Source organism: Vidua chalybeata, chromosome 5, assembly GCF_026979565.1.
Source record: "Vidua chalybeata isolate OUT-0048 chromosome 5, bVidCha1 merged haplotype, whole genome shotgun sequence".
Taxonomy (NCBI): Eukaryota; Metazoa; Chordata; class Aves; order Passeriformes; family Viduidae; genus Vidua; species Vidua chalybeata.
In genome coordinates, this window is record NC_071534.1 from 28,462,517 (window position 1) to 28,476,199 (window position 13,683).

General features: G+C 41.9%; 1 protein-coding gene across 1 annotated transcript in view; it reads right to left on the reverse strand.

Annotated features, from left to right (window-relative positions):
* Positions 1–239: 239 nt before the first annotated feature.
* AKR1D1 (aldo-keto reductase family 1 member D1) overlaps positions 240–13,683 on the reverse strand; it is a 35,100-nt gene continuing 21,656 nt past the window's right edge. The window contains exons 4-9 of the mRNA XM_053943153.1: positions 9,826–9,903; positions 7,456–7,578; positions 5,124–5,233; positions 4,488–4,653; positions 3,637–3,719; positions 240–401 (exon numbers count right to left, since the gene is read on the reverse strand). Of these exons, the coding sequence (XP_053799128.1) occupies positions 359–401; positions 3,637–3,719; positions 4,488–4,653; positions 5,124–5,233; positions 7,456–7,578; positions 9,826–9,903 (603 nt within the window). The 3' untranslated portion in view covers positions 240–358. The remainder of the gene's footprint in view (positions 402–3,636; positions 3,720–4,487; positions 4,654–5,123; positions 5,234–7,455; positions 7,579–9,825; positions 9,904–13,683) is intronic.

Consider the following 13,683-nt stretch of genomic DNA (forward strand, 5'->3'; position numbering starts at 1 on the left):
TCACACCTACAGAAGTGGAAGGTTTTGTTTCAGATTAAGTGAAGAATATTCCATTAAGTGAAACCAATTTTGATTGAACTAGTGAGCTTGTTTTGAGGAGAGGTCTCCAGTTTTATCAGTGGTCAGTCTTGAACCTTCAGTGTTCAGCATTAAAGCCTGCTAAGCCAAAACCAGAAAATCAATGAATTAAATAGATTTGGTCATCAATAACAAGAAGAGACTGACAAGACAAAAAGAAATAAATGTAATGTTTTTAATGCTGATTTGAGCAGCCTTACATGAAGACAAAGCACCAAACATTAAGTGTCTCTCAGCAAAGCCTAACAGCATTGTCTGGCTGTCCAGACCCACCTCTTTTTCAGTATTCATCATTGAAGGGGTACTCTGGATGGTCACGCCACCTGTGGAAAGGTCAGATTGGACAAGTGAGCTCCTTGGGTGAAGCAAGATATCAAATCACTGCAGTATGCCTGTGCCCAGCAAACCTCTTTCTTGCAATATATATGTGGCCTTCATGGAAGGCTATTCTACTTACTCAGAAGCTGTTCTGCCCTGAATAACTGCCCCTGCAGAGTTGGAAGCAAGCCTGTGTATTTAAGGAGAGGATGATGAAGGACCATTTTTCAGGCCTACAGACTGCATATCTTATGGAGAGATGGGGAAAATCAACAGGACTCTGGATGTCAACTATTCTCACTAATTAACTCAGGTGAGTAGAAGTGTTTTAGGAAAGGGGGATGACTTCACCATGTGTGCACTGTATAAAGAGAAGACTTTGTTCAGATGTCTAGAAAGATGCCTAGAAATAAGGGCTATGTGTGAAGAAGAGGTAGAGACACCAGACTGTTCTACTTGGTCTTATGCCCTTAGAGCTGGCATGAACAGGTCTGGGTCTAGGGTGGTGCTTTCCCCAGGCAGCTGCCATACCTAAACTAGCTCAGCCTACATGTAGATACTCTGCTGCATCTACAGTGGCAGAGAATTTACAAAAAAGCTTTGGGATGACCCAGTTCAGGGGAGGAAGGGGTGGTCATGGGTGCATCCTAACAAAGACAGAGACATTTCAGGCATTTTTTTAGAAACTGCATCTCAGGGAAGATGCACGATCCAGGACTATTGTAAAAAGCAAGAAGAATATTCCCAGGGTCAACTTCAGGTGAAAAAATAACACTGTGTTTGCCCATTATTGGCAGACTTGAGAGAGAGGTAGCTGTTTTCTGTTGTGGGTTTTCTTGTTTGTTTGAGAAGCTGATGCTAAATCACAAGCCCTGGCTTGACAAACACTTTCCATTAGTGAAATGAAAAATTTCTGAAGAGCATTCTCAGGTGCACCATGGCAGCTGGCTGCCTTGCCTTACAGCACAGCGCAACAAATACTGGCATTTATCCAGCTGTGGATTGTTCCAGTCTGGGAAGGACACGTTTCACAATATTGAAGGTAACTAACTGGAAGGCATCAAACATTTTGAATTGGTTGTGTCAAAACATTTCATTCCAATATTCAGCCAAGATCAAGTGTTTACACATTAACAGATTGAGTTGGTTAAAAGAAATCCCAAAAACCAAAACAAGCTGCAACACTTTGGCTTATTTGACTTCAGTATAATTTGATGATGTCTGAGTTGCCAGTGTCATTATCTCTACTTTTCATCTATTGAGCATGCTTGCTAATCAGATCTCACATATTCAAAAGTCTGAGTCCTTTGAGTGAAAATTATTCACTTGGAGGAAGGAGTCAGTGCAGCTTGGCATAACTGGTAAGGAAAAACATCCATAGCAGAGAATGTGAGCATAAGATAAATCAAGCAGATACATTAATGTAAAACAGAAATCTGCTTCCAGATTTCTCCAAGAGGAGAAGAAACAAGAAACAGATTAAGATTTCCTGAAGTACTCATGTTTTTATGAAACCTCCATTTTCTTCTCAGATGCTTAACTTGCTAATTCATTCCACTGATTGCATTATCCTGTTTGCATGGGCTTACTCATACCATCAGAACAACAGGTTTGCACACAGTACCCTTATAGTAGCTGATAAGGGGAAGAACCAGAGAAAAGCTGGATTTTTCTATTCCTGCTGGCATGTGCATCACAGTAGTCAAAGGTTTTCCACGAAGTTGACTAACCAAAAGTCTCTCTGTATCGTGGTTTGGCTTTTTCAGATACAGATTGCTGGACGAAATAAGAAATGTGTTTAGGCTGGTAATTTGTCTGATGCAGTGTCAATGCCAGACACTTCAGTGCGGTAACGCAGAGTAGGCATATATATCTATATATATAAATCTATATATCTGCTCCTTACGTGGCAACATCACTTTTCCAATAAGGCTTTTTTTTCATAGCTGAGATCAGATTGTACTTAAACATTTTTCCCCAAACATGGAGCTCTTGTGAAAACTAGAGCTGCCAATGCCCCTCCTATGCATCCTGTTTTCCTTATCCTTGGTGGCCTCCTGTGACCAAATTCAGTCTAATAAAGCAAAGCATTTAACTTACTAGTATTTTAGATTGGTGGCTTAGAAAGTTCTTCCCCTGTGGGCATTTGCAGTCTTTAACTTTGCTTCTTGGAAAGGGTCTTGAATTTGCACCAAGGTTACATTTTGTGTATATAGTCTTCAAAATTTAAATGATGCTATAACTCAATTTTGCTATATAAAACCAGACTGTGGCAGATGCCAAAACACACTTAAGAATCTCCTAGGCCATTTGTGAGAAGCCTTCTGCAACTAAGTACTGCTAATTGATGGAAGACTATTTTAAGTTTTAAGAAACTAAAGCTTCAAAGCACCTGGCTGAGCTTAAATGTGAAAAATGAACTCCATTATGATGCTTTTAACTTATTGCATATTTTTGATCATATTTATGCAGCACAGTAAGTGGTTTGTTTGTTTCTTTGCAACATTTCCCTGTATCTTTTGAGCAATGGTCAACATTTTAGAGTGCTATTGATGCTGTTATCAATGCTTTTCATTTCACGCTACAACTTAGCAGGACACAGATCATCTAAGGTAAAAAGAGAAATGTGTGGAAATCAATCTCTAGCATTTGGCTACTTATTGAGTGCCCTGGAAAGGGGAAAGCAAAGTTTGGCCATAAGCTGTAGATGCTTTTGAGCTGAAGGATAAACAGCCTCATCCTCTGGAAGAGAGGGGTTGTTGGCTAGGTCTGAGCTTTCAGGTGAAGCAAAACTATATTGGGTGGTAAGCTTTAGGTGACAAGCAGCATGAGATCAAGCCTTGATTGATCTCAGAAGAGATAATTAGGAAGTGGTCTAGCAGTCAAACAAGCTTTCTGTTCTTCTGTTTTTCTTAGAAGAAGGTACAAATCAATTTTATTTGAACTTCAGCTCCAATATCCACACTTCTAGATAGGGATGATGCTATGCCTTATCAGTGTCTGAGACCACCATTCCCACATAGCAGAAGGAGTTTAAGGAGATGGAGGAGAAACAGAATAGGAAGATACACTCACAGCATATTCAGGCTGCATTAAAAGTCTCTCATGTTTAAACCTTACCTTAGAATAGGGTTGTTTATGCAAAAGTTAATATTAAAAGGAAGTTTTGTTTGGTTTTTTTTTAATTCTCTGAAAGAACAGGAATGCTCTGTGAGGATCTAGGATTTCTCCTGTACTTACATTAACAGTTCCACATAACGAACATTTTTGTTCAGGGCTTCAATTTCTTTCATCTCTTTCTCAGTGAGGGAGAAGTCAAAGATCTAATGGAAGAGATGTTAGGAATGCATTAGCATTTCTTGTCATAATCAACCTTCATATGTTCCAGTTTTCAGAAGTACAATCCCTCCTTCTCCCTGTATCTCTCCCAGAAACCCATGCTTACTTGCATTTGCAGGAGTCTCAAGGACATGAATAAGCCCAGTCACATTTGCCTACATCTCTTTTGCAAGAAGTGGAAGGTAGTCTGGCAATATTGAGCCACCAGCTTTGAAAGCAGTGTATTTCCAGGGAAAGTAGGGAGCAGTGTGAGTACTGAGTGCTGCAAGGGATGCAGGAACAAAATCATCTTATTTTTGGGTGGTAGTCAAACCAAATGTTTTCTGGTGCCATGGTTGCGAACCTTTCTGTCACAGTTGTGTGCAGCAAGCCTTCCCTAGCAGAGCTGTCCCATATCTGAAGATGGGGCAGAACAATCAGTCCTTCCTGAGCTCCTGCAGCCTTGATCTACTGAGTCGCCTCATCTTGCTTGTGCTGCTCACTGCAGCAACTGGTGCTCTGGGACACACCACCAGCTGGAGCTTTAGCTGCTCCAGAGGGTTAAAAGACACCAACATTTCCTCTATGCACTGCTCTATTATTGTCATACCTTGTTACCATTTAGTGGTGGGGACAAGAAGCATCAAATGTGGCAAAGTTTGCCATTGGTCAAGTCTTACATATGTCTGCAGAAAAAACGGGGAAATTACCTTCTATAGGGGCTAAGCCAATGTAAGTGGATTTGTCCATGTTCTACTGGGGTATGAATTTACCTGGAAATTCTCTCTGATGCGTTGTGGATTGAAACTTTTTGGGATCACCACCACACCTCGCTGGACATTGAAACGCAAAGCAATCTGTGCCGCAGTCTTGTTGTACTTCTTGCCAATGGCATTCAGCACAGGATCCTTCAGTAAAGGAGGAGAGGACACATTTACCCTGGAAAAAAAGTGGGAAGAAAACAAAAGCCTCTTAATCTTTAATGTCAAAACATAGGGGCATCTATTTGTGGACAGAACACTGCACCTTTTGACAAATAGGGTGAAAGACGAGAGAAAAGCTTTGCCTCTTAGGTTGGCGCGTTGTCAAAGGCAACATCCTGTGTGATGTCCTAACATTGACTTCGTTTCTCCTTCCTCACCTAAGCCTCACACGTTCCCTCTTCCAAACGCTTGCCTTCTCTTAGAAAAGACTTAAGGCAACCTCCTATGCAGACACCTGGCATTCTTTGATGACAGCATTTAGCAGGAGTGTTGAAAGTTTACACTCACAACAGTAATATTTAGACACTGAGGTTCAAAACCACTTTAAAAAATGGGGGCAGAGGTATTTTACATGGAGATACAGCAGTGGAGAACTATGTTTCCCTGGATATTGTCCCTCTATTTGAAAGTAACATGGGGACTTACCATGATTCATCCCTTGAGGTTCCCAATGGGCTGTACCCAACAATAACAATGTCATGCTGTCTGCAAAATTCTAGGAGTTTGGGTTGGGTGAAGTAGGGATGGCATTCTACCTGCAAGAGTAGCATGGAAAGAATGACTAATCAACAGGACCAGACACAGAAGCAGAAGATATCCCAATATTTGTGAGAGCTTACAGACCAGGTTATGCTTTCAGGAAAGGATAGATGTAAATTAGGGAGCAGGGAAACACCATCTGTGGTTACTATTTGTCCAAGACTGAGCACCAAGATGTTTCCTATTACCATCCGAGTAGCAGTTGCATCTAGACAGTTTTCCTTATCTCCTGTTAATAGGCCCATCAATGTCTCACCTCATGACTCAGAGATAACACTCTCCAAGAACCAGTTCTGTTTAACAGGTGATTAAGAACACACCTTGTGACTCAAAATAACATCAGCCCATTGTGAGATGCTCCGCTCAGGGGGAGAAGCTAGGCATTCCCACCTGGATAAATCCAGGAATTTCTAGACAGAAAGGCAGCCTTTCCACAGGTTTCCAAGAAGACACAGCAACCACATCTGCCACTCCAAGAGGACTGCAGCCACTCCAATTTGGACTGCTACCAGCATGCTGGCCAAAGCGGGTGTCAGGTTGTATTCTGACTTTGCCAGTGGTCTTCCTTTTGTATCATTGTGTGTATTTTTGTCTTTTGTTTTCCCTTTTCCCAATAAATTGTATTTCTGACTTGGAGTCTCTCACTGGTTTTGCTTTCAAAGCAGAACACTATTCTAATTGTACATTGCTGGGTTATTGATTTTTTTATTAATTTTTTTTGGTGGGCAGCAGATTAATATCTGCAACCATAATTTGGCTGCAGGGAACTTTTATTGGCCTGCAGTGGAAAGGTGGCAATAAGTGGGGATTATGGAGGTGAGGCAAGCTCACTAGACGAGTAGATTGAGAAGGCAACCCATCTCATGTGGGTCAGCTCTCCATTTCTCTGCCTCTTGCATTCAGGATGACTAATCTGATGTTGTTTTAAGGGAAGTGTTGGCACAAACTGTCCGAGTTAGAAAGGTGGTGGAGGGCGGTGTTCAAAAGGTGAGATTATGACCTTGTTGCAAGCTCTGCCCTCCCATGTTGCAAACGCAGTTCCCTCACCAGTATGGATTTTCTGGCTGTGGTCTCAGACTCTGGGAAATGGATGTCTAAAAGGTGACAGAGCAACCACTGTTTGCAGTGGTTGCTATCTGGCAAGTCTGAAGCTATCTGGCACTTCTATGCTTGCTGGCCAGCTGCCCTAAGCTGAGTTTAATCTTTTGCCTGGTTTTCCTCGACCCCAGGAAGCATCAGCAATGCTCAGTGTAGTCTTAGGGGCATGCCAGAAACAGCAATTGCATTTTGCACCCGCTGGGCATGTTAATACCAGGGAAGGGTGCTGGAATTTCCTATTCTCACAGGCAGCCTTTCCCTTCAGGCCAAATACAGAAATGAAAGCTGTGGCCAGCCTCCTTGCCATGCCTCATGGCCATTCCAGCCCTCCAGGCCATGTGCTGGGAGTGGGAAGTTGGTCCTGGTCAGTCCCTGGCCTCATCTCTATTACTGCTAATGTGGATATTTGTGCCAGGCGAGTCAGAAGGGCTTCCCAGAGATTTCTAGGAAATGCAGAGACCTGCCAAATGCTAGAGCCAAAGGTACTAGGCACTCAGATGGGTCGCTGCCACTTGTCACCTTCTCAGAGCCCCGCTGCTGTAATTTAACTCAGATGTGCCTGTCATCCTCACGGGGTTGTTCAGCTCGGGCCAGTCACGTAACAGGGTCTCCTTTAATTGGACATTTTCTCTATCTCTTACAAATGTCTTATAGGAAAAGTACAAGAGAGCAAGTACAGAAAATTCAGGATGGCTTTTACACTTGAGAAGCCTGGAGTGACTCAGGATCTGTCGGGTTGTGCTGGTGTCAACTAAGGTAGACATGGCTTCACTGAGCACTGGCTAGATCTGAAATGACTTTCTTGGGAATTTTTGGACTTGAAGTAAGGTACATGGCAGAAATCTAAGACCTGCTTTGACTCAGCATTCAATCTTGTTATGGAGCTTTGGCGCAGAGGCACCAGTTTTATAGTCCTGGAGCAGAAACTGAGGAAAGTGATTGCTCCAGAGCCTTCCAATATTGATCTTTAGCCTAGATAGGAAGAGTAATATTTTCAAGCTAGAAATGGAAGTATGGAGGGCAGCATCTGTGGCAAAGTACACATCGCCTTTCTGTGTGTTTGCATTCCCCAAATGGCAGTGGCTCCATGGTAGGCACTGCCCTTGGCTTGCAGTCATACCTGGTTGCTGACAGGTTTGTACTTAAGTCCTGGCTTGCTCATGATCATCTCCAGTTGCCTGCGGTTGAAATTGGATACTCCAATAGACTTTGCCAAGCCTGCATCTTTGCATGCCTCCAGAGCCTGCAAAGAAAGCAAAGACAAGAGAAGTCCCACGTGTTGGCTTGATTTCTTGGAGCACGCATTTTAGAGAGAGGTGGAAGATAGACCATTGAGACCCTTTGCTGCAGCAGAACTAACAGCTCTATTAGCATGAAGGCTGGTGCTGTCCAGACAAACCAAACTCTATTCCTGTGTTGACCTGCTTTCCAGACCAAGCCCTAATGTTTTTTACCTTATGTGAGGGTAGAATTTGTCTGGAGAGCAGAAAGATTTAACCTTGAGGTATAGATACTTAAGTGCCAGGCAACTGCTTTTAGGGAGTTTTGCTTACTTTATGCTGCTTTAGCAGTGCCTCAAAGCTGGAGAAGGCAAAGTGAACAAAACAGATTGCTTTCCTGATAAGTTAATTCACTCCTTTTGATTGTAAGACAGTTTTTTTATATGAAGTCTTTATCCAGTGAAATCCCCTAAATATCTGGCAAGGCACATCACAAAACCTGCACAGAAAACTTCAGTACGGTATCAAGCAGAAAAAAAAAAGGTGGATGGGAGAGAGGCATTCTAGATATTTTGCGCTTCAGACAAATCCTAGTAGCTGAGAAACTCTTACGAATACTGGATATGAATATGTTCCGTGGTCTTTGTTATCTTAATCTGCTGGGTTGTTAAGGGGAAAGGGGGTCCTTTCCTATGGTCTTGCCCTTTGCTGCCTGAAACTCCGCACACAAATAATTCAGTGACTCTTTGAGGCAGAGCAGACCCCACCATGGAGCTGGATGCCCTTCCAGGTTTTGTTATTGTTTCTGTCTTACAGGAGCTGAAAGCAGGGAAGTAAGAGGCACTGTGTGTTTGATGACCTCTAGTTGGCCTCATATGCCTTCTATCACTCAGTGACAAGTCAGCAAATACAGTCATCTGGATTAATTTTTGCCAGCTAGCACCACACAGAGTGAAATTATCTGGATTGAATTGAACCATTTTAATTCAGATTAATGCTGCTATTTGCAGACACTCACCACCACCTATTTTTCTCTTGGCTTATTAGCTGAAGAGAGTGGCCTGCTATAGAATAACCTTTATGTTAAACACCAGCTCAAAGATAAAAATGTAGCAGTGTTGGGAGAGCTCAGATGCTTGTAACATCTGAGTAACCATTCTGTGACATGAGGTGAATGAACTGCATCAGCCAAATTCAAATGTAATATAAACAGCTAACGTGGAAGTCCCCCTTCCCTCTGAGACCCAGCCTGGATGGCTCAGCTGCCAAGGGAAAGTTCAGGCCCCCTCTGGGCTCTCTCCCCCTTCAAAATTTCACCTTTCTTCATCTTCATCTGCTGTACCTCGAGTAGAGCTAAACTGGAACATGACTATCCAGATCTGGACAGTGCAAGTTGAAGTGGAGTACATAGTAGTACCTCTTATCTCTCTTGGTGTGAACTGGATGTAATTAGTGATGCTATTTCATCAGGTCTGGTGCAGAGGGAGAGCTGAGCAGCTCTGGCCATAGGTGTCCATGGCTTTGAGATGCAGAAATGTGAGGAGATTGCTAGTATCATTTTCTTCCTCCCCCAAGATCTTGAAGCCAAGTGACACTAGGCTTAGTGAGACATCTGCCTAAAGGACTAGAGCACATCACAAACAAATCTAGGGTGCAATCTTTCAGGCAAATGCTACTTCCCTCCAAGTTTTCTTGGCAGAAAAATCTTGTGTTCCCATCTGATAAGTAAATTTAGAAGTGAGCGAACTTGTTATAATGGCAAGTTGGGGAGGAGTTTTGAGTGGGGAGGTGTTGGTTCTTCTATTTTTTTAATAGGGGTTTTTTGGTTGATTGTTTGGGGTTTCTTTATGGTGAGCTTTAGGGCAAAATCTGTTTTTTCCTGCAAGTGAAAAGATTTTATTTTTTTCAAGATGACCTAGTATCTTCTGAGGGCTCTAACTTTCTCTTTCTGTGAAGATCTGATAAAGGGGAAGGATTGATAAAAACCTAATGATAGGTAGGTTGTGAATGTAGAGTGCACTCTCTTAAAGAGGGAATGTAGATGTCTGATGTTTCAGTGTTTTGTTATAAAAATAATTAAATGACAGCAAAAAGAAACATGCTTAAAGAATGCTTAAGGATAGAAGTAAAATTTATCCATGGAGCTAGTAGAATTCGATCCATTTGCCCTGGCAATTTGCTTCAGTTATGTTTATGAAAACCACAAGTAAAAATGAGAATGAATATCTGTGGGTTTAGGGCATATATGGATTGATGTTGTGTTTGCTTACCTCCCAAGTGGCACATAAGTCTGTCTCATGATAGATAAATTTTCCATTTTCATCTTTTGGGTAGAGTGCATCTCCAGGCTGAAAAGTAAAACCATACTGCTGTGCTTTAAAGAAAAATTTTTCATTCCTTAGACCAAAAACTTTTTCACGGGCTCTGTTTCTACTAGTAAACAGGAAAAAAAAATGAGTAGTTTTCTGAAACACCCTAAGTTCAGCAGGTCATTCATGCTGGGCTTACCACATCCTCATCTGCTGGATCGTCCTTGGACACACTCCTGAACTGTCACATGAGAGTACACTCAGGAGTTCCTGGATGGTCTTGTTTTTCAGTAAACTTTTGACCTTTATGTTATGGCATCCAAAAGACTCATCTCCTTACAAAGGGCTGGGTTAGAGTACCAGCCTGTATTGTCTTCTACTTCTTTGCTCTTCGTTTTGGCCCTTCCCTCGCTTCCTGCTTGTGTCCTAGGCACTTGGGAACTGGACTGAGCTGGTACTCTCCCCAACAGCTGGAGAGTCCAGGAGGTACTGGCAGTAAGGGCTATTGGCATAGCTAGCCTCTTAAGTGCATTATCCACCTTTCTTTGGGAACTAGAAACTCTTTTTCTACTCTGTAGTCTTCAGAGATGATTTATGAGCTGATAGCTCACAAGTACAGCTTTCTCTTACTTGCTGGTTATTTCATTGCTGTTGCAGGCAATGCATTAACACCTCCCTCCCTTGTGTCTGATCACAATTTCACTTTTGTGTTTTGCTGGGGTTTGGTTTTTCTTTTTTTTTTGAACAAAAACCCTTCGGTGATGTTTGACATTTGATCTGACTTCAAACCACTACATTTCAAAGGCCTGGGTACAAGATGTTGACGTGGTAACTCCTTGGGAACATGCAGCTGTGACTAATATGATCAGTAACTATCACCTCCCAATTCAGTTGAGTTCAAATCTGAGGCATTTAATGGGAAAACTGAGCCTAAGGAAAACACAGCCTCAGATTTCAGAGGGCCAAGGTCTCAGTTACAGGCATAAGCCTCTCTCCTCCAAATGTGCTGATTTTCCTCAGAGAATTCCACAAAGACAACTTGTTGCTTTTGTTGCTCTGTCTTGCTGGCAAAAGAGAATATCTTGACTAGAAGGAGGTAGGTAGCTGTTGGGTACATTTTTTTCTATTAGAAGGCAAAGTGTTTGCCATCATAACACGAGGTGGAAAAGCATTATTTGCAAAACCACCCCATGGTATTTTGGAAAAAAACATTCATCCCATGATACCCCAGCATATTTTCCAAGGACTGCAAGTTCAACATATTAAACAGTTGGACCTGTTTAATTTTAGTAAATGAGTCTGAATTCAGGACATTTTTACTCTGCCCCACTTCTAATTCACTCACTTTTATTCAACTTTTTTATAGAAATCAATAGGCAGCAATTATATCAGCTGATTTATCATCCTCCTATTTTCTTCTATCATTTGTGTTTTAAAAATGAACCAAGTCAGGATGAATGGTGCTTGAAGATTAACTTCTCTTGTTTAGAGATGTGGTGTGAACTACTGTGGATTTCTATAGTGATCATTTCCTCCTCCTCCTACCTGTAGATAATTCTGCAAGTTGTTGAAGTGCAGTTGTCTCTGCTCAATAGTTCCCAGGCAAAACTTGCTCTACCAGGTGATCTTTTTATGAAAGGGAATTTCTGAATGGAAGAACTGCCTGCAGATGGATGAAGTGCTGAGAGAAAGGCAGTGTTTTGATGGTGACAGTGTGGTGGTTACGGGATCTTTGAAAAGGTCTTTCAGAAGCTGGTCACATATTTTAGCTCTGGGTTCTCATAAACTACACCGTACCAGTCATCCTAGAAATGCTAATGTCTTCTCTTGCAGTTCTTTTGGAGATAGTCTTGTGTTTTACACTGGATGAAAGGTATGCTTCATGCTGCTGCAATGAGCACTCAAATTAGTGTGGCAACACAGCCACTGCCATTATGTGGGATCACATCTTATCGTGTCATGTCCAAAGTCTGGAGGCACTCCAAAAGATACCAGACAGCTTACTTGCTAGTTTAAAACCCAGCAGCTGTTCGCCACTGAGAGGAAAAGTCCTGTTCCCATTATAATTTTCTCACCAACACACATGCAGGAAGACAACTCTGCATATCCCCTTGCTTTCATAAAATGGTCTTTGACAAGCAGGCTTTCTCAGGAAAGCAATTTTGACAACCTGTGAATGCCTGTCCTACAAACCAAAGGGCAACAGGAAATCAAATAGTAATGCCAATGGTCTGTTTTGAGTTATTCTTTTAAAATGACAAGATCCTTAGATCTGACTTTTTCAGTGTAACACTAAAATATCTGCTTTCCTATCAGATGACAGAATCATTAGTTTGGGACAGATTTGCAGATTATTTAGTGCACAACTTGATGCTTACTAATGAATCAGTCATTTGAGAAGAGTCCCTGAAAAACCTGTTGTTTTTTTACCCCTAAAATACCTGTGGAGTATGAGCTCCCCAGGCAGAGGGAGGGCACATGGTAGCCTGGAGAAGACCTGTTTCTGCTGGTTACTGCCTTGCTAGTGTGGAGGAGCGGAACAACACTGCTGGGGGCTAAAGGCAGGAAGGACAAAAGTCCTGAATGGGGACTCTGTGTGGGGGAAAAAATACAGGTAGGCTAATGTTGGGAGGTCAGTGAATAATTTCACCCCACGTGGTGGCCATTCTTGAGCTACTGAAAAGCAGAGTGGTTCTCTCTGAAGCTATAGTCCTCTTGCTCTGCCTGAAAGCCCTGTGACAAAGCTGGCTGGGCTCTGCAGGGGCATGTTTCTTACTGTTTTCAGGGTGGTACTGTTAAGTACTGTCTTAAGTACATCACTGCTTCCAACCAGAGACTGCTTTTGCTAGACTTTTGGGGAGGAAAGCACCAATGCTTGCAGACTAGGGGGGAGTAGGAGTTTCTTAGAGTTACAACTGCATGCTCCTCATCAAAGGCAAACATCACAGGCAGGATGGGTGTATTTGTGAGAGAGAGAACAAAGAAAGGAAACCTGTCACCACTGCAAAAGGATGGGTTTTTTTTTGCATTTTGTATTTGACATAGAAAAGTGTATATTATTCAGGAAGAAAGTGACTTATTTTTTTTTCTCCTCTCATGAGAAACATGAATGAATCTCTAGGTCTGCTACTCCTTTAACTACTCAAGATTGTTGATACAAGCCTCAGGGAGTCAGATGTACATTACTTTAAAGCCAGCTGTCTATATCTTTATATTGTGAGACAATGACCTTCACTATGTGGGAGAATGAACTACTAAAGAATACAAACACAAGAAAAGGGAAACAGGAAATTGCTAGTGGTGGGAAATGTTCAGAAATGTACCCAAAAGGATTCCATACATGTGACTGTATAAATAAAATTTTAATATCAGAGTCTGGTTACTCCTATACAGGTCTTAATAGAATATGGCCTCCTCAGGGGGAAAAAAAGGGCTGTAAGTGTAATGTGATAGCCTCATTGGTAAATAGCTTCCCATGTGATAGTTCTGGTAATTTGGAGTCTGCAGCAAAATATGATTTTAATAATCAGAGATCTACCTTTCCTGCAAAAAGAGGCCAGCTTAGAGCTCAAACCTTGTTCCGAAACAATTAACCAACTAATTGCCTGACCCTATTCTCTCTTAGAAGAAAGATTTAATTAGTTCAAAACCACTTAAATGTTTTGAATCTAAATATCTTCATTTCATTTGCCTTTATATCATGTACTTGTAGAGGAAAATCGTAAAGGAAGGTACAAACAGCTGTAAAAGCAGAAAGTTTGTGGACTTGCAAGAGGGAGGCATGAAACTATGATGTGAGCTCCCTGCATTCAAAAGTTT